Genomic DNA, 25,687 nt, shown 5'->3' with positions numbered 1-25,687 from the left:
TCTGTGTGAAAAACTTCCTCCTAATATCTAACCTAAACCTCCCCTGTCTCAGTTTAAAACCATTCCCCCTGTCCTGTCACTATCAACTCATGTAAATGGTCATTCCCCCTCCTGTTTTCTCCCTTCGAGTACTGCAAGGCTACAATGAGGTCTCCCCAAAGCCTTCTCTTCTCAAAGTTAAACAAGCCCAGTTCCCCAAAGAAAATAATAGCTTTCCATAGCCTTGAAACTCAAGAATTTAGAATGATAACTAGTGGGAAATATACTTTGCTGCTTTTACATCCACTATAAAATCAGGTGAATGTGTTGTCCTGTCTTCTGATCAAAGGTGCAAAGTAGAGAAGGGCTCGCAGAAAGAGAACTGTAATGAGTTGAAAGGAAATGAGCTTTCAGGTGTGATTTAAGGCAAAGGCTCCTATTACAAGCTGAGCTTACATTGTTATGACCTGTAACTAGTGCCTTGCAATTCCAGTTTAAGAAGCGGAGAATGAAAGAGTGCATTAATCTGGCTGAAATCCACATAACAGGATTGTGAGCAAAACAAAAGTGAAGTCAGCCTGTGCTGTTGGTTAAATACAGCTGAAGTGGTGGGGAGAAGTATGGGAGAAACGGGTTTCCTAACAGTTTTAGTGCAGCTGAAGAAGCTTTAAGAGGCATTCAGATTTATTCTTTGTAGCAGGATGAGTAGGAAAAATCAGCACCTAGTTACTGTTATTCTATTTCTGCAGCTGAATAGCTTTGCCAGAAGTAAGACTGTTAGAGCATGCTGTCAGCAAAACGATTTGCATTTGATAGCACTTCCCTCAGTCCTCCCAGATCACACTGTCCTTGTAACACTGGTCATTTGTTGTAGGCTTTGCATTTGATGTTCTGGCTTCCACTAGTTGCTCTGCAGAAAAGGACTATGCAACATCTGAAAACTGCTGTTCTTTTGAAAGAGACAGAAAACATGCATCCAGGTCTCAAATTCCTGATGTGGATCCTTCTTTAAATGTGCAGAAACGGATATTGCTTAAACTATGGATAATCTCCTGCATAAGTTGTCTTTCTATTTCATAAAGCTTCCTATCCATGTAATTTGGAAACTTGTATTGAGAGTGAAAGTCAAGAGGATTCAAGAAAAGGTAAATGTATTTATTTATTTTAAATTGTAACCCTGTGGGTGACTTACCTATATCTTAAAATAAATGTCAGTATCTTGAAATAATGGCTATGTTTAAGTTTTTATAATGGCTCTTAGTGGAAACTGGTTCTGAGAGCAAATAATTTTTGATACTTAGGATACTATTTGACACAAAACAGTCAGGGTATGGAACCATAAAGCTTTAAGTGGTTATTACCTGTCCTACTGAGGATCAGAAAAATCCATATTTCACTGTTGTCATGAGCCATTTTCAGGCGATGCCAGTTCTTTTTGAGTGATCTGTCTGCACCCTTGTTGGACTTGCTTTTACTTGTAGTAGTATTGAATCTGCTTGTTACAGTAAGGGAGATGCATTTGAGAAAATGAATCCCTAAATATGCTTATGAACTACAGCAGACTTCCTTTCTTATAGCTTTTCTCTTAGCCATAAGCATTGTGTTCTTCTGTTCTCTCAGTGCTGTAAGAACTTTGTTTCAGGCAACACTGATTTGACTGAGATGGGGTGCAGGGACTGGTCAGCATTTGGGCTCTCTGTTATATACATCTGTGTTAAATAAAAGATTGAATTCTTGGCAGTTGCACTGTATTTTGGTTTCTTAAATCTTTTAGAAAAAGACCTAAAGATTTAGATGAGATTTCTTGACTAAAAGGCAAAATGAATATCATGAAGGGAACTGAACTATATGAAGCTGCTGCAGTTACACAGTGAAGTAGAGGGGATTTTTACATGTGGGAGAAAGAACAAAGCCAGAACAGGGCTATCTCTGATGTGTGCTCAGCATTAAGCTACCTGATTAACATTTGTAAGAAACCTATAATGAGAAATAACCTATTTCTGCGTTCCCTTGAAATGGTTGAATTTATTTTTGCACTAAATCATATTGAACAGCATGTTTCCTTAAATGAAAGGTCAGCAGACAAAAAAGGCACATTCCTTTAACATGATATATCTTGAAATCTTTTTTTCTTTGTTTTGTTACATCAGTGCACATTTTCTTCTTTACTCCAAATGTTTTTACAATGGCTAACAGCTCAAAAATGTGTTCTCCTTGGGTTTAGCCCATGTTGGCAGGGGTGATGCTCACCAAATACTAACACTTGCTTCTTTGACTCTACAAACATTTATGGGGTGGGAAGTACAGCTGGGCTCAGCAGGTTGCCCTGTGTGGTGTTCAGAATGAGCTTTTATTACTGAGGATCCCATTCTTTTATCTTGCAGGGTAAGTCCTTTAGATTGTTTGCTCAATACTTGCCCAGTGCCTTGTAATAAATATTATCAGTGGATGACTAACTGCTTTCTATTTGAAGTTTTGTTGCTGTTATCCTTGATATTCACCCGTTATTGATCATGATAGGTGCAAAGGTAAAGCTCAAGAGAGCTAATATGTCCATGTTAACTGTGCTGTTTTTGTGCACTGTTCTGATAGTCCTGTGTGATGCTCATTGTGCTGCTTAGACAGTCATAGAGTTAAATTCACAGTGGAGGATGTGTGTGGGATTAGTTGGCTAATAGCTTTGAGTTCTTCAAATGTTCAACTGATCTCTGGAGGATGCATAGGTCAGTTACAACTTGATCATCCACTGGTGGGGTCAAATGGTTTATAGAGCTGCCAGTAATGTGGCACTAAATGTAGTAGGTCCATTTAGGATGGAGTGTCTTCAAGTGCTTCTGGTACAGCAGCTCCAAGATGCTAGAGGAAGTCCATTTAATCAAATGAAGCATTCATGTAGTTGTTAGACTGTTCACCCCAAAGCACAAAGCTTTATCAATATAAAATGGATTGAGTGTGATACTTCTATTCATTTGTCTTACACTGCCTGATATTACATAGTGACTGTAATGAGGCTTGTTGAATGACTGCTGTTTCCTGTGATTTCCAGGAAAGATATGCTTCCTAGGAGTCTTATCACACACTTTAAAATGAAATATAACATTAAAACATATGCAGCGGCTTCAGTCCCAGGTCAGCTTTGCATGTTTGCTTTCAGTTGCATTTTACTCCAGAAACTAGACAGAAATACAAGTTCTGTTGACTGGATTCTTCTAAACTTTATGGAAAACTGATTCTTCATCAGTAAGATTATTGTCCAACAGCTATTTTTAAAAAACCTAAAGCTTTGAAAAATGCATGTTGTTCAGAACTGATAGATTCTGGAAAATACCATGAAATTTTATAAAGTTCAAGAGAGAAACAGGTTATAGGAAGGACATGTACATAGGTAAGAACATCCAGATTTATGCTAAGAAGGATAAACTGGCTTGCTCCAGGATATACACTAATCTGTAGGGAGACAATTTCCACACTGGCAGCGTATTAAATCATTGTCTTCTGAGATCACTTTCTTCAATCATTCATCACTGACCATATCAGGCCCAGGAGCATGGACTTCATGGAGTGTTGGTATGATGCAATAATGTACTTCATTTATGATCTTTAACATTTTCTATTCTATTTTAACTCAGTCTTGAATGTTGTAGAGCATAAAGACCTGAATTTTTCTTGACAGGTTTTATAGAAATGGTATGGAGATGTATTTTTATGGTTACTTAGTTGTTTCTTTTGGAGCAGATGACATCTTAAAAGCTTAGTTGAATTTAGGAGGCAATTCTACTTAAATGAGGCTTTTATCTTTACCTGTGCAGCTATTTCTTATGGGAATATATGTATTTTTAAAGGATTCTTATCTAATTCTGAACACTGACATTTTCTATTTAAAATGCTATGGTTAAATCTTAAGATATGAGGTATTTAATATTCAGCCTGAGTAAGAAAATAAATAAATAAAACAATGTACTAGCATGTGAAACTGCCACTGACAGTTGTAATAGACTTTTTTTTTCCTGAAAAATAAGCTTTAAATACAGGTGATAATGAAGGAATTTTGAAGATCTATATAAGGGGAGACACAGAGAGAAGGCTGAATTACACTGTATATTTTGATACGGTTACTTCTTTCAGGGGGTGGAAAAAAAGAATTGCAAAACCCTGTGAATTTTAGCCTTGTAAGTGACTGCAGGCAATCCCTAAACAGCAACTGAATAGCCCTGGAAATGAATTTTCCTTAGTGACTGCGTAATAGATTTGTGGTTTTAATGACACAGCAGACTAATCCCAGTCAACCCCATTCCTGGCAGTTGTTCACTCCCACTGATAAAACAGTACAATAGCTATAAACATGCCCATTATTTTCTTGTCAAACAAAAGACAGGGTGTTCAGGAGGTCTCACTGCTTACATCAAATACAGTAGGAAGTGTATATGTGGCTTGTTTAATTGTGCATTTGCTGGGAGGCTTACATGCTTTCCTTGAAGAAATCATTTTTCAATTTGGCAAAGCAAAAAATAAGCTTTGCCTTTGATACTAGTTTGAATATACATGAATTAGCACTGAGGAAATGACTTTTCAAGAGTATTCTAAGGTTACCTCTTTCCAAACTGTGTCAGTAAACTCATACTTCCTGTTGAAAGTGCCAGTTGGACCCAGACCAAGCATTTTTGTGACGGAAACCACAGGACCTTTTTCCTCTTTGTAATCAGCTTCCAAAGGGCCTCTGACTAGCAAATAAATAAATAAATAAAAGAACCACCATTTTGTTTTGAGAAACCACCAACTTTCTTGCTGAAACTTAGCAGCAGATAGACATTTCTTACAGCCTCACCAACCAGCTCTTCTTTGGAATTACTTTTGAGCTACACACCAGACACAAACTGAATGCTAAAATAATTTCTCTAGCTAATAGCTCATGCACCAGGGGGATATAATCAGTGAGCTGCTGCTTTTTTACGTGAGCTTTAACAGATGGGTTTGGACCTTGGGGGAAAACACAGAATGAGTTCTGAGAGTCCAGAACTGAAGTAGCATAGGATAATTTGTACATTGTGCTTGGCACTGAGAGTATGTATGTCTTCGGCAATTAACCACAGCAGTCGCTTTGGCAGAACCCTTTCTGCCTCTCTCTTCCAGTAACCGTGGAACACATGGGCAGAAGATTCTCAAAGATGTGAAATGCTGCAACTCCATGAAAATGAGATTAATATGATAGGATATGTCCTACTGAAATAGCTACTAATAGTAGCATTTCATCAAAAAGACCATACAGAGAAAAATGATCATGAGTACTTTTCATACACAGGAAAAGCTCCAGTAAGTGTTGGCAACTTATCAGATATTAAAAAACAAATAACAGCAAAATAAAAAAAAAAAATATCACACCACCCCACAGAAATCTACCCTTGGCAAAGTCATATCTGAGTCAAGGGTGTCTCAGACATAGTGCAGCATAGTGACTGAAGAAGTCACTCAGCAAGTGGCCACTAGACTGCTGGAGACAAGCTATTCCTTAGCTCTTACTGGAGAGCCAATCCCTTCTATAAAAATGTACTTGTCTTTCTCAAATTCACTGCTTTTGGTTCCATCACTGCTTTCTAAATTAATTCTACCAGAATTGGATAATACCACCTATGCTGATTTGCATCTTTCTTCCCTTACAATCCCTGTTCTGACTATTTCTGCAGGTTTGTAAGTTGCCTTAAGGTCTAAGCATTAATGAAGTTACAGTTTCTCATGTGAGGATCTTCTTGTAACAGAGTTTGTCAGACATTTGCTTGTCAACTTCACTATTCTTTCACTTACCTTTGTTTTCTTCAAAAAGGATGGCTCTTTCCAGTCATAGGTCCCTCTTCAAGTAATTAAAGACAGTGCTCACAGAGGGCCATTAGTCAAGTAGAAAAAAGCATGAAGTCTATGTGCAAATAGGGATTGAAGTGTACATTTCCAACAGTTAACTTTTGGAGTAATTTACCTGCTGCCAGATCTTACCGTGAAAGTGTGGTTACAGGTCCTTATTAAGGAGATTTTTGTATAGGTTAAATAGATATTATAGTCTGCATGCACAGTTTACAGGTAGAAGTTGTGTACAGTCAGCCTGGATAACAGAAATTATTCCTTACAGCTTTAAAGTCTACAGTAATTAAATCAAAATGGGCCTGTTGAACTTAGTCTCTAAAGGTAGTTACTATATGCCACGCAACACTAGTGTAACTGAATCTGGCATACATATTTGACACAGCTATGGAAACTATAGAACTACAGGCATTTTAAAGGACAAGCTTAATTCTCTGAAGTGACAAGCCAAGACTTTTGCAAGGATCAGCTTTCCATATGGGAAGTGTTTCAGACGTGTAGTCAGCCTGGGGATGGGATATTGCAGATGCAGCTCGAAGGCCTGAATAGGACACATTACCCAGTATATAGATCTTCTAGCAACTTGTGCTGATAGAGCTGTCACTTGATCTCTGCTCTGAGATTAACTACATCCCATCACACAAGTTAACCTCTAGCTGGAAGTGATGTGGCTTAAAGTTCGATTTCACTTATGCTTCTAATGTGTATAGGAGATGTATTCTCAACAATGTTCTAGCAGTGACAATGCTTGTATTTTAGTAGCGCTGGCTGTGGTAGGCAGGTTTTTTCTCTAGAAGAAAAAAAAATTGTCTGTGGGTCAGCTGTAGTCTGGTTTTCTTTACTTTCTAATGATTTTTATGATGTATTTAGTGTAGCTGCCTCAGGTTTCCAGTAGAAGCTCTCTCTGACATAAGCAGGTGTTACAAATGACACCAAAGAAATCTATATAGCTATTAAGGAAAGCTGTGCTATTATGGCTTTAGACACATCAAGTTAAATCTAATGAATAGTGGTATACGTATTGGTATGTAAAAGCTATGTGTATGTTGAATTTTAGATGATCAAAGTGCTGCTGTCTTTGGATGACTAAGGTGCTGCTGATAAGTAGCTAAACAGCGGGTTGACTTGTTTCCCCAGTGAAACATTTTCTCTAGCTTCTGTTCTTTATTGTTCTGAAGCACAAAACATGTGAACTGACTGCTGTGCATCCCTAGGGTTGTATGTCCAGATCTGAAATGTTTTGTGATTCTCTGGGGTTAATGGGTGTTGCTTGATGTGATCAGCATGAAATAGAGCAAATGTGAATTTCTATGTGCTGCACTTGCTACTGCAGTCAGAGGGAAATTTCCAGCAGGACTGAAGGCTTTCAGAGATGTGCAAATTTTTTTCCCTGAAGTAGATCTTATTCTTGAATTACACTTACTGAAATTGAAGTCTGAATGTTTTTTCTCTTCAGGTAAAAATCTGCTGCATTACCATCTTGAGTATGAAAAGCTGAAACATGACTACTCAATTTTTCAAGCACACCGTGTGTCTTTCTGTGTGGATACGCACAAATTTCTTATGGTGTTGCCATAAGGAAACAGCAACTAATACAAACCACTTGAAGGGAACAGTAAACTGAATAAGCTTATAATAACCTTATTCCTAAGATGTCTGCCTTTCTGAGAAAAGCAAAAGAGAATTTGCTCCTTACCATCTTGAAGACTATCTGGCTCTTTATGGACTGCAGCAGCTTTTTAACTAATAGTTTACCCCATTCAAATTTTTACCTTAAGAAGTAGGGAAAGCATATGAACCTAAATGTTCAGTGCTTGTAGGTATTTTGATTTTATTTAATTTTTAAGCCAAACTTTATGGCTATCTGAGATGGACTGCTGAAGATTTCTTGTATCGCTGATACTTAAAATGGAATGATAGTAAACATTCTGAAATACTATTTCTTATCTAGGCACTTATTTAGTGATATTGATGGATACCATTTAAATCGTGTTGTCAGGTTCTTCAGTTTAGGTCAGGGGGTTGGTGATTCATGATCCTTGAAGTCCCTTCCAACCTGGGCCATTCTGTGATTTAGGTCAGCATCGGGTCTGAATGGCTCTTAAATACAACTACTGATTTGGGTTCAAGAGGCCATGCAGTCTGCCACTTCTGAAATCCAGTGCAATGAAAAACCCTACCAGGATAAGCTGTGCAGTACTAAGTCCAATGAGTAAACAGAGACTAAGCTGGACTCTCACAGCATTATTTGAGTAACTGGTGGAGCAGTGTGTGTAAACAAAAGTATGACAAGGCTGGAAGGAAAAGGAATTCAAAACTAAAATACTGCATTGCTAGTGTTATATTTATGTAAGAAATAAATAATTTGTTTTTAATTAAAAAAATTCCCTCGGTCTCATCCCACTGCTTCCCCCGTTTTCATACTGTGAGTGAGTCTGACAAATAAAGATAAATCAGATTTTAATTTAAGGGGCCTTAATGTTAGCACTTCTACTGCCATGCAGACAAGAAAACCATCAAAATGTAGGTAGCATTTGAAGTCTTGAAACAGTTAATCAAAACAAATGCTTGTAGTTCCTGATTTAAGTGAATTTCTTCAGCTGTGTCCTACCAAACTAGCTTACCCTAATTGCTTTTTTCTCCTTAGAATTATATAAGGGGTGCTCCTAAAGTAATGCCTCCTATTTTATTATGTTTGCTCATGACATCAGAGGCAGATGTTGGTGATACAGCAGAAGTTGAACCTTCCCATCAGTATTCCATTACATGTTGTTGCCATGTGACAGATGGCAGCAGAGGGGCAGTCTGACAGTGTGGTGTCTGTCATGGAAGTGCAAATGAAGCGAAAGGGTGGAACGGAACTCCTCCATACATATAAAATGTCACCCATTGATAATCACTGAAGCTTGCTGAATGTTTATAGAGACCAACCAGTGGATGTGAGCACAGTGATATGGTGGGTGGTGTGTTTCAGCAGTGGCGACTCTTGGGTCACTTCAGTTGGTGCAGATTTTTACAAGCATGGCATGCAGACTTTTGTTCATCTCTGGCATAAATGCACAGCTAATGGCGATGACAATATTAGAGTTGTGTAGTTGAGGATTTGCACTACCAAGCAGTATTATTCTGATCTTTGCATCCATTGTAGTTTCTGCGGGAACAAACAGGAGGCATTATTTTCAGAGTGACCTATATATGATATTTCCTACCTGTGGCTTTAATGAGCAACTGTGGCTTTTACAGGAGTTAGCCTATGGCTTAGAATGAGGCAGTTGCATCTCAGGCCCTGCATCTATTTTTACTATATGCTTAATCTCCACGAAACGCCTTCCTGTTGAATTTTTAGAGTTTAAAAAGCTCGGCATGTGCCCAATTTAAGTGCACAGATCAGTTATAAAATGTGTGCAGCCTGTCCTGTAGAGCACCATCAGATGTATTGAGCATCTGCTACAAAGATGTATGGCATGCAGTAGCACAAGTATATGTTAACTTCCCTCCAGGAAATCAGACAGAATTATAGCAGTCCTTTTTTTTTTAACCAAAATTTCAACAAATAAGCGCACAGAATGCTCAAGAGGCATTAAAAAATAATAATAAAAAAACAAGCTTGGAGAAAATGCTTTTGAATAATAGAAATTTCAGTGCTGTCAATCACAACAATTACAGAAATGACAGCCTTTCAAATTCTGGTTTCAGAGGAATTTAATTTAGTTTTTCTGTTCTTTAGGTTTTAAGGTTGATGCTTTCAAGCTTTTCTATGCAGCTACAAGGGCACCTTTCAGCTCACGAGAACAGTTACAGAAACCAGCACATAATATTAAAGACTATAATATTGAAGACCAGGAATTGAAAATGTTATTAATACAGCAGTATTACAGGAATTGGCCTTCTGGTTGTACGCTCTCTCTGGTATTGATGCTGCACCACACTTCTTTCTTTTCGATCACTGCTTTGCATCCACAGGAAGCTTGTTATAGTTCACTACGTGCTGATCTCAGTCCTCAGGACAAAGGGAGGAACCTCACTCAGTGCTATCAGTCGTCTTTCGCAGTAACGAGTGGTATTTGCAAGGAGGGCAACATCTAAAAACAATTGCAGCAGTTCTATATATAGAATTCAGAGGTGCTGGCATTGGTGCTAGAAACATTTAAACCTGACCAAATTCCACATAGTTACTATTTCATGAAGTAACTTGGAACAATTACAGTGTGCCAAGGAGACGCTGTTTGTGGAGGGTTAATTTTGCAGGCAAGGGCAGGGTGTCATGCCACATCTAACTGGAAAGGTTGAATGGAATTACTGCCACAAATGACTAGCTGGCTCAGAACCATGTAGACTTGATAAAAACAAGTTCTGCGCTTTGAAAAGCTTGTATATCTGCAGTAAGCCTGGAATTCATTAGCAAATATATGCTAAAAAGTTCTGCTTGGGATCAGAAGCCATTGAGTAAATGACTGAGAAATACATGAAGTCTTTTCTTCAAAATGTGTTCTCTTCTGTAATAAAGCAGCCTGGGATTTAGGGGGAAATATATACATATATTTATAGTGTTTTTGCCTTTGTCACTAACACTGCGTATTTTGCACAAGAAAATGTGATTTCAAAGGTTTTGACCAGTCTAAAAAGGAACTTCTTTATTTTTCTGACTGATTTTCAGTTTCTTTGGTTACAGTTCTTCACTCATTGAGCTGCAGCCCTGAAGCAGTATTCTGATGAGACTCTGTAGGATGTAATAGCTTAATTGCCACAAAGCTTAGTTTCTTCAAACCTAGTTGTCTCTTCATGTGCTTGTGAGACTATGGCCTTGTATATAACAAATCCTATCAACAAGAAAAGCAGAAACACCAAGGTTAGCTTACTTACAATCCTTTGTAATCTGTCCCAGAAAGTGAAAAAACTAGCAGCATCAGGGAGTGCACATATTGAAGATGTGATGCTGTGAACAGACAAAGATAACCTGTGAAAAACAGAAAACAATTTGGAGTGAAAATGATGTGAGCTATCAAAGACAAATGATCAAAATAACCCTTAAAATAACCTTCTGGAATCTTTACCTCTTGGAGAAAATTCTCTGGGAGCTCTGTTCTGCATTTTAAAGAGCAGCAAAATCTTGATGCCTGCTGCATACTTCACATCAATTTCTAATTAGCATGTTACTCCTACTATTTCAGGATGTGAGGGGGTATTTTTCTCCCTTAATGGATGATTTTTCACAGGTCAGACAGTAATGAATCAGAAATGATTATAACGTGATTATTTATTTCAATTTGGCACATAAGGTAAGGCATAGGTATATGAACAGATGTATACTTGATTGGACAGAAACTAAAGATAAGCTAATGGTATAAACATACATTTGGTTTGCCTAACCACAAATCGATATGACAAAATACCTTATCTGACATCATCTATTTAAATTATTTCTACCTGGTGTGTTATGATTAGTGCGATCTCATAATCATAATAAATTAATGCCAACTTGTATCACCTTCTGACCTTAAGTGTGACAGAAGATATATAAGATATACAATAGAAATAATGTCTGTTTAGACACAAACAGACTCTGAGCAGTTTACAAACGTCATATATCAACTTTAGGATTACAGTTTACTTTGGGCTGAAGAATTTAAAACAGTGAAACAAGCTTTTCACTATCTATCGCTGCCTATTTCTGAGGCCCATAAATAGGGCTGCATTTGTAGAACTCCTCCATAGATCTGGATTACGTTGGAGGCCACTAAAGATGGAAAGGGAACTGCCAAATATTTTTACCAAAAGAGAAACTTCTTTTTTTCCTCCCAAACAGGCAGCTGGCATGCTGAATTTGTACAAAATGTCCCCCCAGCCAGATGGTAGGGAGGAGGGCATATGGTACCGGTTTCAACTCTTTTAAAATTAAATCCCCCTCTGGTGCTTCTTGGCTTGTTGCAGATGCACAGAATGCAGCTGACGTCAGTTCACTGATTTACTGGAAAGGAGAGGGGCACCTCACGGCCCTTTTAACCCCCTCCCACTGTAACAGGCTGGTGGAATATATGCTCCCACTCTAAGTGATATAACTGCGGGGTTTATCCCTCCCAGGTCCCACTTCACCTGGGGCTGTATGCAACTCTCAGTGATCTACTATTCAATGTCATTTCACTTAATGGTGGTAGATATTCCAGCACCGTATTTCCAAGCCCTTTTTTTGTGCTGCTCAGAAATGAGGGTTAATTTTTTTAGTTCCATCTTAGAACTCCTTGTGCTGAAGTTCAGTATCCATCAGCAGTGGGAGAGAAGTGCTTCCGAGCACTTACTCCCACCTTGGTCCATCCTGGCACGAACTTGTGTCCCTGGATAGAGTACCAGGTCCACACAATCTGGTTAAACTCCCGTGTTTCACCAAGTGTACTTTACTCAGTTTATAAGTGCTGCATACCCTGTGCATACAGCTTTTTACTGTCACCTCACAAAGCTAATTGCTCGAGTTGTTTGAGAACACATTTGAATACAGATTGAGTCTTAGGGGTTACCTTAAGGCTATGGGGTTATGCTAGAGCACATAGCTGCTCTAGAGGCATGCTACATTAGTCACTTTTATCAGTAACCACTACCAGATTAAAAATGTGACCTCAGACCGTGGTTTTGCAAGATATAAGGGAGTGAAAAAAAAGCTTCTGAGGACTAGACTTTCACTTACATGCACATAGTACTTCTCAAAGCAAAAAGGAAAATAGAATGCTGTAAGCTGTCCTGTACAACAGAAACTTATAATGAATTTCTCCCAATCTGAAATGCTGTCTGATGCTCTCACTTAATAAAACTTTTGGCTCCAAGTCTGAATAAAATTACGCAGCCTGACATGTTACTCTTAACAGTAATCAAGCCAATTATCTTGTTCTTGCCTGGAGCTGAAATCATCTGAGTAGGTAAACATCTGTTTACTAACTGCCAGCTCCTTGCTATTACCTTCACCCCATTTTACCTCACTGATAATCTTGAAAAAGAACTTACAAGTGCTGAAACACTCATAATATATGCAGCATTTCTGAACTTCTTGGCACATTAGCCTTGAATCAATTCAGGCTAAACCACCTCACTACCACTGATTATTTAACTCTTTACTGTTGCACTGTTGAATTGTCTTTACTCTCCACCACAGGCATCTTACTTTAATGGCATTTTTCATGAGTAGATGGGTTGTTCTTCCTTCCCCTTTAACGGATTGCAATAATCCATTGTATAGACATGTGAGTTTTACATTACCAGGGAGCAGTTGTTTCCATCCTCTGCTGTACATGGGCTGTAATGTGACTGTAGCTGCAGCTGATGTTGCAGAGCTGTGCTGCAAGTGTCCCATAGCAGGCACCCAACATGGCCTGCCTCAGCTAATATTTCCAATAGTAGTAACTTGCTTCATGGCATATTCCAATTACAGAGCACAATCTCTTTAGATGAATCTCTTGGCTGCCTTTTGCAGGCAAGAGAAAACTAGCTCTTCATGAAATGAGTAGGATCATCTTAAGAAATCTGAAGCCAAAATAGATAGGATAGAAGCACATGTCCTGAAAGCTCACACTTTGGCAGTGAAGCTGTTATTGGAGTAGTCAACTCTGGAAACAGAGTGAAACAGAAATGGCTGAAAAGCCTTAAATGAAGGGAGGGAAAACCTCTGTGAAAAATACACAATCAATATTTTAACTATTTTGAAAGACTATGGCTGAAGGAAGAGACAGGCAGGTGAGTACAGAGCATGTGGGATAAATTGAATGTATCAAGAAAAACACAGATGACAAAATACAGGCTTGAGAGACAGCAGTTAAGCCCTATAGTGAGAAAAGGAATCATTTAGTCTTTCTGAACAGGATAGATTAAACCCCATTTTCTTAGATTCTCTGACTTACAGTGTATGTTCACTACAATGTAAATGGGTTTAAAGTGGAAACTCTACACACTTTGCCTTCCTTCATCAGTTCTGGGAGTTCAGCAGTAATGCCTCCTTTGAGGTTGGCTTGCCTGTGAGCTGGACGGTTCTCTTTGAACCAGGTAATCAACAAAGCCAGCACAGAAGAAGCACGGAACTAAGAATCAGCAAAAGGAGAATCCCAAAAGCCTGATTTAATGCCAAGTTAAAATGTGGTGTGGCTGCACCCCCTCCCTGAATGTGGGACACCAGCAGGGATATGATTTAAGGATGGGAAGAGAGGATTAAATCTTATGATGCTTTAAAAGTCAGTGAAAGCTAATTTAAGAATGCCATAAACCAAAGTTCTTTGATTATCATAATTGCATGGTGTCAAGATAAGGCTGAGTTAAGGTAATTTGAAAATATAACTACCTTTCTTACATCTCAACATGCTCAGATTCATAAAATGAAATGAGTATTTATTTCCTCTGAAAGAATGATACAGTTCATTTTTTTCATTGTTTTTACATTTGGTAAAGTTTATTTTTTTTGTTGTTGTTGAAAATATGTATACATACTTCTCCCATGGCCTTTCCCAGGAAGAGAGGGAATGGCCTCAAGTTGCACCAGAGGAGATTCAGGCTGGACTAATGTATTTCCTAATGGAAATACTTCTCTGAAAGTGTGGTCAGGTGCTGGAATGGGCTGCCCACGGAGGTGGTGGAGTCACTGATCGTGGAGGTGTTCAAGAAGTCTTCAGATGTTGTACTGAAGGACGTAGGAAATACTGGTGATAGGGGGATGGTTGGACTGGATGATCTTGGAGGTCTTTTCCAACCTTGGTGATTCTTTGATTCGATGATTCTATACACAAACACATATGAAGCATTCAAACTTGAGCTGGAGTCAGCATGGATTTTCCCCCAGAGAATTCTATTCAGAGAAAAGATGATTACTTGCAAGTAGCTATCAATTGGACAGTGCTCATGGAAAGGATGTGGGGGGAAATATGCAATGCAGGCTTTACAAGTGACAAATGATTATTAGGGTATGAAAATGGGAAGATGTGGTCTCACCCTCCCCCTGCCTGACTCTAGTCATGCAGGTACTGTGCGGAAAACTGTAAAAACGCTGCTGAGTTTTTGACATATAGATGAAAGAAGACAAATAGTAAGATTAAATCAAAGGAAAGTCATTTTTACCAGAAAGTAATTTTTCTTCCAGAAAAGCTAATTTCTGCTCTGTTGAGCAAAGGTTGAATTATGCCTAAAGCAAAGTAAGAATATAGGTGTTTTGACAGAAGGTTCACTTATTAATTAGCTCAGAAAAATGCTTATCTCTTATGACATCTTATAAAGAAACTTTCCATAAGATTAACAAAATCTGTAGTAGACCTCATTAGCATTACTCAACTCTGACAGCACTTAAACAAACGTATCTTAAAAGGATCTTTTAAGAGGATCTGGGAGCTCACTTCAGAGCAGAAAAATTACGCCTTAAAAGAATTGCGTTTAGCAGATCTCCAAACTGTAAATATGCCATTATAGCTATCCTTACTGTGTTTGAAATACATTTTACTACCTCTGATAGTGCTATATGTAGCACAAGGGCATTGCCAAGATGAATTGACCGTGATCCTGAATACTCAAACACTGAGTTAAGCTTGCATATGAACTTCTGCAGGTGAGGGCCTATCCGTTGAATGACATTAAGACAGAAATCTCTTCCCATCCAGATGATGAATGATACTATCTGGAATGTCATTTATTAATTTTTCCAAGACTTTCAGAGGCTCTTATTTTCTTCAGAGTAAATAGAAAGGCAGTTGAAACTTTTTGGGTTACCTTTAGATTCAGTCAGCAGGGAAAAAAGGATGCTTTTTTTTTTTTTTTTTTTTTTGGCTAGCTACACTAAAAAAAACTCATATCTTATTTCATTCTATCAAATTTTCATCTCCGAAGGCCGACAGGAACATAAAAAGTACCTATTTATGCTTCCCATGGCAGTGCCACCACCCTCTTGACTGTGCCAGCAAAACCACTTCTGATTCAGTTAGAGACGCCTCTGCTTACTGATTTGCTGGGCTATTTCCGACGGGAATCAGTCCTCACATAACCTCACTCTGATTAACACCTACGTTTGTCCTTCTGAGATTATCTGGTGGTTCCTTGCCGCTGACAGGCGCTTGCAGAAGCAAAGTTCTGACACTGGCATCAACAGCAGGTAAATGGTGAGATTTTGGGGGGAAAAAGATGAAGAGGGGTGTGTGTATGTGGCAGGATGACAGAACTCTTCTTTTCTTTGTGACACAGAACGCTTACGCGGAACTGGGTGGCACGGAAACCCCACAGCGGCACAGCAAGGAGAGCACTTGGCTGCTTAAACTGGCACTGAACGCTCATGCAACTGATTTCATAAATGCGAACCTATTGTCAGCAGGTTCACTTGTTTGTTAGAAAGCATTTTCAGGTCTGCAGCCAAAGAGAGGCCAATGCTGACACAATCACCACTGGGGTGAGCAGTCTGTTTTTCCCCCAACCCCTCAGTACTGTGTATCCTTTCAAGTACTACCTTTCTTTTAAAAGAGATTTCAACAGTGATGTTTAGAGGTTTTCTGGCCTTTAATATTTTAATATGTTCTTCTGTATTTTCATTTGAATTATTTATGTTTTGGGTTGGTAGAGACACATTTGCTCATTGGATAATTCACACTAGCATTTTATTGCAGTTTTTTTTTTGTTTTGTTTTTGTTTTTTTACATGAGATTAAAAAAATCTAACACAAATTCTTGCAGTTTGAATATGGCCAACTAGCTGGTTACTATAATCAAAGCCTTTCTTATTATTATTATTTACTTTTATCTCTACAATTGCATTATAATAACAATGTTTTGGTTTGCTAAATAATGACTTTGCCATCTCCTTGGAGGACGTTAAGGCTCTCCTAATACTCTTGTGTATCAAGCTCACCTTAAGGTCAGGCTTTTCTTTTTCTTCAGCAGCAGATGGAGATAAAATACAAGTCCTGTTTATTAAACAGCCACTTAGGAGCACAGTACAGCAGGAAAAGTCATACAGCTCCCAAGGATGGATATAGTCCTAGGATAAAGCAGAAGCGGCTGCACTTAGGAGCGCATGATTGGCAGATTTACACTAATATGAAAGAGATTAAGTCCCAGAGATGAAGTTTTTTGAGTTGTTACTATACCATAGTGCTTGCTTTTGACTTTTTTCTCCTTTTTTTAAGTGAAAGAAGGATATTTCTTACTTGTCAGATTTTGTCCCAGGTATTTCCCAAGTACTTCTCAATAGCTTCAGTTCTGGATAAGCTCACTAACCAAGATCCAACATCTCCCTCCCATTCTCCTCCCCAAAACTTCCAGCATAGTGCTAAGAAGTCCAAATTTGTTGTACGTGCCAATGGTACTATTGTCACAGGTAGCTAACATGGTTCTTTGTTGGCATCACAAACAAGTCAATGGAAGCAGTGCTTTTGGAGCCTTACCTACAGTGACAATGCTACTTACTTGTAATGGAATATTTCATGGAGTAACTACAGGGATATTTGAGTGGCAAAAAAAATGGGACAAGTCTAAAATTAGGCATTAGGCAATCTCAGTTGACCTGCTTGTTGTCTCCTTGTTTTCCTAAAAGCAAGTATGTAGGGCCCACATTACAATCAGCAGCTCTGATTCTTATTTACCGATCACTGTATGTAGACAAATTATTTTAGCACCCAAAAATTGAGCTTTAAGGTCTTGAAAAGAGGAAATAAGCTATTTAACTTGACCATGTTTGGCTGAGGGATTTGAGAAACATGCTGCTGCGGTTCAGAAGGCTTAATTAAAATGTTTGAAATTATAATGTTCTGTTAAATGCTCCTCATGAACTGACAGAGATGGATTTTGGTTTTTTCTGCTGCTTAAGAAAAACAAAGGAGAGGCGACAGGTCGTTAATCATCAGCTGTCAATGGGATTGTGCCTCTCCATCCATGTTGTTGCACTCCTTTAGAAGCAATGTAAAGCCTGCAATTAGTGTGTCTGCATTCGATTTATGACCTTGAGAGTCTGAATGCATTTTGTTGTTACCAGCATTGTTCCTAGCACTGTGCATCCTACCTTACATTCATTACCCTTAAATATAAATTGATCTGAGCGGGGATGATTTTACCCTTTCCAGTGCTTTGGTGCTGAGTGTTGGAATTGCGGCTTCAAGTAACGTTCTTCTGCAGGTCTTGGTAAAGGGAATCGAATCAGAATCATGAAATGGTTTGGGGTGGAAGGGACCTCAAAGCCCACCCAACCGCAGCCCCTGCGGTGGGCAGGACTGCTGCTCACTGACCAGCTGCCCAGGGCCCCATCCAGCCGTGCCTTGTGTGCCTCCAGGGATGGGGCACCACAGCTTCCCTGGGCAGCTGTGCCAGGGCCTCACTGCCCTCTGAGATTCTTAGTGACATCTAACTTAATCAGCCAAGCTTTTCCGTGGTACTTGCTAACGAGGGCTGGTGCTTGTGCGATTGGCTGCAAAAAGCAAGCGCTGAGCTTCCACCAGCAGCCCGGCACGACCCTGGGCAGCAGGGGCCTCACACAGAGCCCAAGCCGGGGCCACTTTTCTTCAGAGCAGCGCTGGAAACGTTTATTGCCGCGGCCACGAGGGCACCCACAGACGCCGCGCACACCCCGACGGGAGGCGGCGAAGCACCGACCGCATCCCGACCGGCCGCCTCCCGCCTCCGGGGCGCAGGCGCACGCAGAGGGGCCGGAGGCGACCGCCCGCCCTTCCGCCGCGCGCCCCGCCTCGTCCGCCGCCCGCGGAAGTGAGCGGAGCGGGGATGCGGCCGCGCTGCCGCCCCGAGGCGCGGAGGTGAGAGGCGCGGCCGGGGGCTGCAGCCCGCTCCTCTCGGCTCCCCCTCGCCGTCGGCCGTCGGGTGAGCGGGCGGGGCGGGCCGAGCGAGCCGCGGGGGGACGCTCCCTCCCCTCTGCTCACGCCTCTCTCCCTCCCGACCGGCGCTGAGGGAGCTCGGGCCGGGCGCTGGGCTATTTTTAGCTCCCCGGGCTGCGGGAGGCGCTGGCGGCGGCGGGAGCGGCCGCGGTGCGGTGCGGCGGCTGCGCGCTGCGCTGCGCCTTGTGCTGCGCTTCGTGCTGCGCTGCGTGCCGCGGCGCTCCGCAGCCTCCGCGCTCCCCGGCGTGAGGGGATCTGCGGCCTGCGGGGTCCGGCGGTATTTTTTTTTTATTTTTTATTTTTATTTTTACGATTATTTAATTTGATTGCCCTTCTCCAGCGCTGGTTTCTCTTGCAGATGTTGCTGCAGGTGGGGGCAGAGGGAGCGGTGTGATTGCCGGGGATCTCGGGGCGGCTCTCTCAACAGCTCTCAGCTCCCGCTCCGGCGCCGCTGTCGCTAAAAGACTTTTGTAACTCTCGACTCACGTACGATTTCGATGGAAAATGAAGGTAAAGCTCTCCCCGGAGCCGCCGGCCTCCTCGGAGCCGAGAGGATCTCCGTGCTGGGAGCCTGCCTCGTTTCACCTCCGTAGGGGCCTCTGAGCTCGGTGCTGTTTTGATGATGGGATGAAATTCGTCTTTCGTGGTTATATCGAGGAGCGTTAATCGCACTTGGGTTGAAATATTTCTCTGCTTACTTAATCTTGCCCTCTTTGCAGTTCTTTTTTCATTGAAAGCATGACTGAAGCTTAACGTGCTGCCATCTCTATGCGATGCGGGAAGTCGCTCCTTTGGACTGCTGTGATACGTGTTCTCCTCGTCTGGTTTGGGATTGGTGTAGTCGGGGGAGTTATTTCATGTTGTCCATGCTGGGTTTCTGTGTGTGCTCTGGGAGCTTTGAAAGCCAGTTTGCATTGCTGATGCTGACTGTGAGCTTGGCTGCTTTCCTTCTGAATTGACTGGGGTTGTTGTAAATCTCTTGAAATTACAGTTTTCTTTATTATGGATGTAAGATGGAGGTGCTCGAGGTCGGTTTGCATGGAACACTGGGCAGCCTGGTCCAGTGGTGGCAGCCCTGCCTGAGGTTGGGTTGGAGCTCAGTGGTCTGTAAGGTCCCAAGACGTGCCATGATTCTATGAAATAGCAGTCCCCCTTATCAGAGATCACAGAACGGCCTGGGTTGGAAGGAACCTCAAGGATCATGAATCTCCAACTGCCCCTGCCACAGGCAGGGCCACCAACCTCCACATTTAATACTAGACCAGGCTGCCCCATCCAACCTGGTCTTGAACACCTCCAGGGACGGGGCATCCACAACCTCTCTGATCTCTGTTGTCATTATTCTTTGGAGATATTGGATGGAATTTTTTGGTGGCCACTGTTTTTTGTTTGTTGTGGATGGATGTGAACCTGAGGACCTTAAAGCAGTGGGATGCTTCCTTAAGGGTCCAACTCGGTAGCCTGGATTGGATTCTTGGTGTCGACTTGTGGGTTTCCATGATGGATATCATTCTGTTTCTGGTGACTGGAAAGCTGTTGTAAAGTCCAACCTATGTTGAAAATGCCATAGGTTGTTATAGTCTTGCATCTCAGAACATTTTTCTAACTTGAAAAATGCTAGAATTTTATCAGTGCTATTGATCACATCTTCTAAGTGAGTATTTGTCATAAGGAACACAAAACTTGTCAGAAGTTGTGATGTTTGTGTGTGGGGGGGGACATCTCTAGAAGACTGATTTTGGCTTTGGGAGCCCAGTTAGCTGACAGAAGGAGTGTCAGTGCCTTTGCATTGAAGTTGCTGTGTTTTAAATAAGGTTTTTGAATGACTGAATCTCAGGGCAGGAGGAGAAGAATGAATCGAATACAATTGAAAAGAAATACACGTAGGGAAAAAGTATCTATCTGATGTTTGTGTGCCTAAACTGAAAGAGCAGGAAGGCTTCTAATGCCTTTTTAGTTTTATTAGCAAATAAATATGACATTGTGTATAATCATATTTTGTGTGGTGCACTATGGTCCATTCTAATTCTGCTGAAGGCTGGTAGCACAGAGATGGTGTTTCTTATGTTTCTTTTGGAAGAAATAAACTATATTTCAAAATGAGTAAGATTTGTATGATAGGAGTGACAAAATACAGCTAAGGGGAAAAAATACTTCATAAGATGATCAGACGTATTTCAAAGGACGAAATAGTTGCTGTGTTTTACTGAAAGTTTGCAAAATGGGAGTTTCCTGGGTATTGTAGGAAAGCTAACTTTCTGCACAAATTAAAAAATAGATTTGGTTCTCTTGAGCATTGCTTTCTCTCCACTCTTTCTCCCCCACTTCCACCATAATTGAGCTTCTGGGCAGACATATTTATAACTGTCTACTGTCTGTTTTGTCCTCTTGGTGTTTTTGAGCTCTTCTTTCTCTATCCATTTGACATTTTGAGCCAGCTAGATGCCAGCAGCTTTCATCTGGATCGTTTCAGCAACCCTGATAGAATCATTAATGTATTTTCTCCAGGTGAGAGTTTGAACTATAGAGTGAGGATTGCAGGAAGATAGAATGTGTTATATGTATATTTTTTTGTATGTTTGAAAGTTTGAATATTGAGCAAGAAGTGGGAGATTTTTTTCCTACATTTGGAGTAATATTCAAGGACAGAATTGATAATGCCATTTGGAAAACTGATGTTTTCATCTCATAATTCATTTTTCATAAGCAGTATGACACAGTCACTGTAAGCTAGCTAATGTCTTGTCCCAAGACTTTGTGGTTTCTGTCTCTTGTATTGGGATGAATTAGCTAATTAAACTTCCCCCAAAATTCATGTATCTGTAATGGGGAAATGAATTTTCCATCATAGAAAGGTTTTTGCTTTTTCCAGTGAGGCTGTGACTTAGAGGACTGAAGTTTGTGTTTTTGTTTGGAGTTTTGTGGCTTCAGAACTGGAGCTCTTCCTTAACTTGTGGATAGGCGAGATGACTTGCAGCTGCTTGGAGAAAACAGCTCTGATAGCAGTTGTGAGATAGTGGTGCTGTTTTGTTACCAAGGCCTTTGGTGTCATTCATTTTCAGATCGCTCTGTGCCTATTGGAAGAGGTCAGGACTGCGTTTTCCCACCTGTAGATTTTCCTAAAGTCACACACAACATTGTTACAAGCACAGATTTACTGTAAATAATAAAAACATTGCATGGTGGTTTCGAAACCTGTGGTCTTCATTCTTGTAAGGCCTACTTAGCTCTAGCTGATCATCACAGACTGCTAGTTCGATCTGTATTCTGGCAATGGCAATTTCTGGATAGTTTTGATAACTGGATGAGTACTGAGATGAGTCAATTTCTTTCTCTGAAGCAGAGAAGTTTGTTACATGCTGCTGAGACAACATGGGCTTTTGTTGTTTTTAACCCATTGGAGTACGATTGGCTTTCCTAGTGAGTTTTGTCTGTATTCCTTATGTAGGCTGCTTTGGAAAAGTGACCAATTTCAGATCAGTGGGCAGCTTCTGTTTTTTGGGGGCAGTGTGGTCACATTGTGGACCAGCTGCCCATGGGCTGTGCAGCTGTAAGGGCTGATGGAGGGGTGGAGGCCAGGTGGAGACCTGGAGCAGCAGGGACTCAAAAACAATCCACGCTGTTCCAGAGTGGCGTCATCAATTATACTTGAATGTAACATCCAAAATAATGAGTATGAATCTTGTGATGGAAAATGTTCCAAATTCTGAAATGGAGCTGGACTTATCACAGCAGTTCACATGTCTTTTGGCATTACTTGTTTAATAAATCATCTGCGTAGGTGAAACAAGAATTTTTGTATTCACTGATTGCACTTTGTTTCAATCTATGGCTCGCTATGAGAAAATTAGAATGCAGTACTTTACATCGATGTTGGCATAAATGACATCTGTTCCATTTAACTTGGAGGACAAAGTGAGGGGAGGGGTTTTATTTTTTCAAACCGTATTATTTGAAGTCTTCACTGAAGGCCAACTCTAGTAGATAATTTCCTACCTGTTACACATTTAGTTATCATAGCACTGCCAGTGTAGCACTTGCCTTGCATTAGAAATACAGGCTTCCTCTTTGAATTGCGGTTGGTGTCACCTCTGACTCTGCTGTGTGTTTGATTCACAGATCATGACGTGGTTTTCATCCGTCCCCAGTTTTTCCGTGCAGATGTACCAGTAGTAACCTGTGATAATCTGGAAGTGGTTTAACGTGGGATCTGTTTGAGATCAGGTGCTGCGGAATGTGTGATTAGTTGTTTTGTTGGCTTTGTAGCCCTTTCATATTGGGATATATGGCATCAGGCTCTTAGTGAGTTACAAAATGCAGTAGTGTAAGGAAAATTAGGATACCTAATTTAACAGAGAAACGAGCGTTTTTGTTTCTTTCTGATGTCCAGTCTGACAAATGAGTTTGATCTTGGTTCCATAGGCCACTATGACTGTTGTCCAGCCATTTGTCCTCCCAGCCCCATGCTGGGTAGCATGCTGCTGAGTTAGGGAGCTGCATGGGCTCGTGGAGAGTCCAGTTCATGTCAGAAGCAATGAGCATATGGATCTTTGGAGGGCATAAGGGGTGAGAGCCCCCACTGCTTAGTGCAAGTGGGATGTTTGATTGACTCTGTTCTTCTGTAGCCTTGGCTTTGGTGTATCAGGCTGAGGCTGTCCGTGGGGAATAAGTTAAAGATGAGTAGGTTTCATTCGTTGTGCACCATTCGTTGGTGAACAAGTTCAGATGATGAATAACTGACATTTGCAGTGGGGTTAGGATCAGCTAGAAAGAATGACAGAGCTGCCATGCAGGGAAGAGAAGGAAAATAAAGTACACTCATCAAGGTGTAAATATGGGCCAAGCATCTGTTTCTATTTATTTGTTTTGTAAATATCCTAGTCTAAGTAATTAGAAGGGATAGAGTGGATAATGGGTTGGCAGATGCAGGTTGCAGAATCTACAAAGGGTTTTAAAAGGTTTTGTCATAGGTTTTCTGCTGCACTTTCTTCCCATAGGTACATAATTCACCAGCAAATCTTGAATACAATGTTGCTGCTTTCTTGATACTGATTATAAGAAACCTTATTGTGAGTATCGAGGCAGTGAGTTACATTTGTCTTTTAAAAGGCATTGACACCAGCTTGGTCTTATTTCTTTTAAATGGTAAGTTTGAATTGATTTGGTTTTTGTTAAGAGTATTATTTTGTCTCATTTTGAAGTAACTCCATAGCAGGTGTATAACCAGCAGTTAGGTCCTGGAGTTTCACTCATTATTTTAAACAAATCTGAACTGTAAATACTGAGCAAACGTGCCTGTGACTGTTTAGTTACAGTTCCACGACTGCTAAGTCCGTACATGCTGTGGGGATGTTGGTAGTATCCCACAGGGTAATACTAAAATGTTTTGGTGTTTGCTGTTCCAGTGCCAACCTTCATTTTGAGAAGTTCAGCTATGAGAGATGGAGGCAGGCTGTTGGAGGGGAGCCGTATGATCTTATTTCTAAGCTGAAATGTTCTCTTGTAGAAAGTTAGCAACTGTGGCAAGATTAATGACTGGTATTTCTGCCCAAAGTCTTCTGGCCTTGAATTTCTAAAATGCTTCATGTGAATCAGGATTTAAGTGGAGGCTTGTGCTGTTTGGAGCCAAGTGAGGTGTGGTAGCTGGGCTCTTGGGTAATGAGTTTCTGGGCTGACCAAGTGCTGTCTTACAGAGACTTTGGTCTCAGCAGAAGCTGAGAGACCTGGGGCTCTTCAACCTGGAGAAGGCTGTGAGGTGACCTGAGAGTGGCCTTTCAGTATCAAGGGGAGCTACAGGAAAGAAAGGGACAGGCTCTATAGCAGGATCTGTGGTGATAGAAAAAGGGGAAATGGTTTCAAAGAGGGGAGATTTTTTTCCTTATATCTAACCTAAATCTTGTACGGTGAGGGTGGTGAGGCACTGGAACAGGTTGCCCAGAGATGTGGTTGATGCTCCGTCCCTGGAGACTTTCAAAGTGAGGTTGGATCAGGCCCTGGGCACCCTGATGTAGCTGTGGTGTCCCTGTTCGCTGTAGGGGAGATGGACTAGATGGTCTTCAGGGGTCCCTCCCAATTCTAAGGATTCTATGATTCTACAGGCATTGTTTTGATGAATTTCAGTGAATGCTTAGGATACTGCATTTTTTTCTTCTTCTGATTAATAAGTAATGAGAAACAAATGAAATGTTCAAGGAGATTTTTTTTCAGTGTTAGAGGAGTTTTTCAAACAGGAAGAATCAAAACAGAATGTTTTGGCCAATATCTTGGTAGTCAAATTGTTCTGGTGTTTGTCAATGCATTTTTGCTAACTCTGCTGGCAGCTCAATGATTGGGGCAATGAGAATTTGAATTTGCTTTGTACAGCCACCAAAGTGTCCAGAAGCAGTCCAGCCAGCATATCTCTTTGGCTGTATTCAAAGGTTGAATATTTGGTTTTCTTAAAAGATTCAAATGTATAGTACACAAATGGGCTGAAGGAAGGTAAGGCAGTTTGCTTGGAGGTGGAGTGGTTTAGTCTGAAGCTTTGTGGCCAGTCTTCCTTGTGGAATCTGTAGCATTGCAGTCAGCTTAAGGTGTCGTTACTGTTGTGAAATATCTGTGGAATGTTTTCTGCCTGTGAGAGAGCAGGCAGTTGTCATTCACAAGGCTTGCAAGATAACCCCATGGAGTATATACTGCAACTACAGAAAATTGCCCAATTTTGGTGTTGTGCTGGTATCCTCAGTTGAACTAATGCCCTACTTTCCTTTCTGTTTCTTAAAGAAAAGATGTAATGTCCTGAGAGTAAGATGCATTTCAGATGTGGAGATGTATTTCTTGGACAAGTTGTTTTTTGATAATATAGTTTTGGTACTTAAATATTTTTAGTAATTTTTCAGTATTTTTATTACATAGTTATTGAGCTTTTGTAGGGTAAATCACAGAATGATTTGGCTTGGAATGGACCTTAAAGCCAACCAATTCCAACCCCTGCCATGGGCAGGGCTGCCACTCACCATGTCATGCTGCTCATGGGCCCCATCCAACCTTGCC

General features: G+C 40.8%; 1 protein-coding gene across 1 annotated transcript in view; it reads left to right on the top strand.

Annotated features, from left to right (window-relative positions):
* Positions 1-1,019: 1,019 nt before the first annotated feature.
* Positions 1,020-25,687, top strand: part of ATP2C1 (ATPase secretory pathway Ca2+ transporting 1) — a gene marked incomplete at both ends in the record, with an annotated part of 61,319 nt that continues 36,651 nt past the window's right edge. Inside the window, one exon of the mRNA XM_079538252.1 lies at positions 1,020-1,124. Coding sequence (XP_079394378.1) covers positions 1,020-1,124 — 105 coding nt within the window. The remainder of the gene's footprint in view (positions 1,125-25,687) is intronic.

The sequence above is a fragment of the Tetrao urogallus genome, assembly GCF_951394365.1.
Source record: "Tetrao urogallus genome assembly, chromosome: 7".
Lineage (NCBI taxonomy): Eukaryota > Metazoa > Chordata > Aves > Galliformes > Phasianidae > Tetrao > Tetrao urogallus.
The sequence above is the reverse complement of the archived record's forward strand: the minus strand, read 5'-3'. Positions and strand labels throughout refer to the sequence as shown.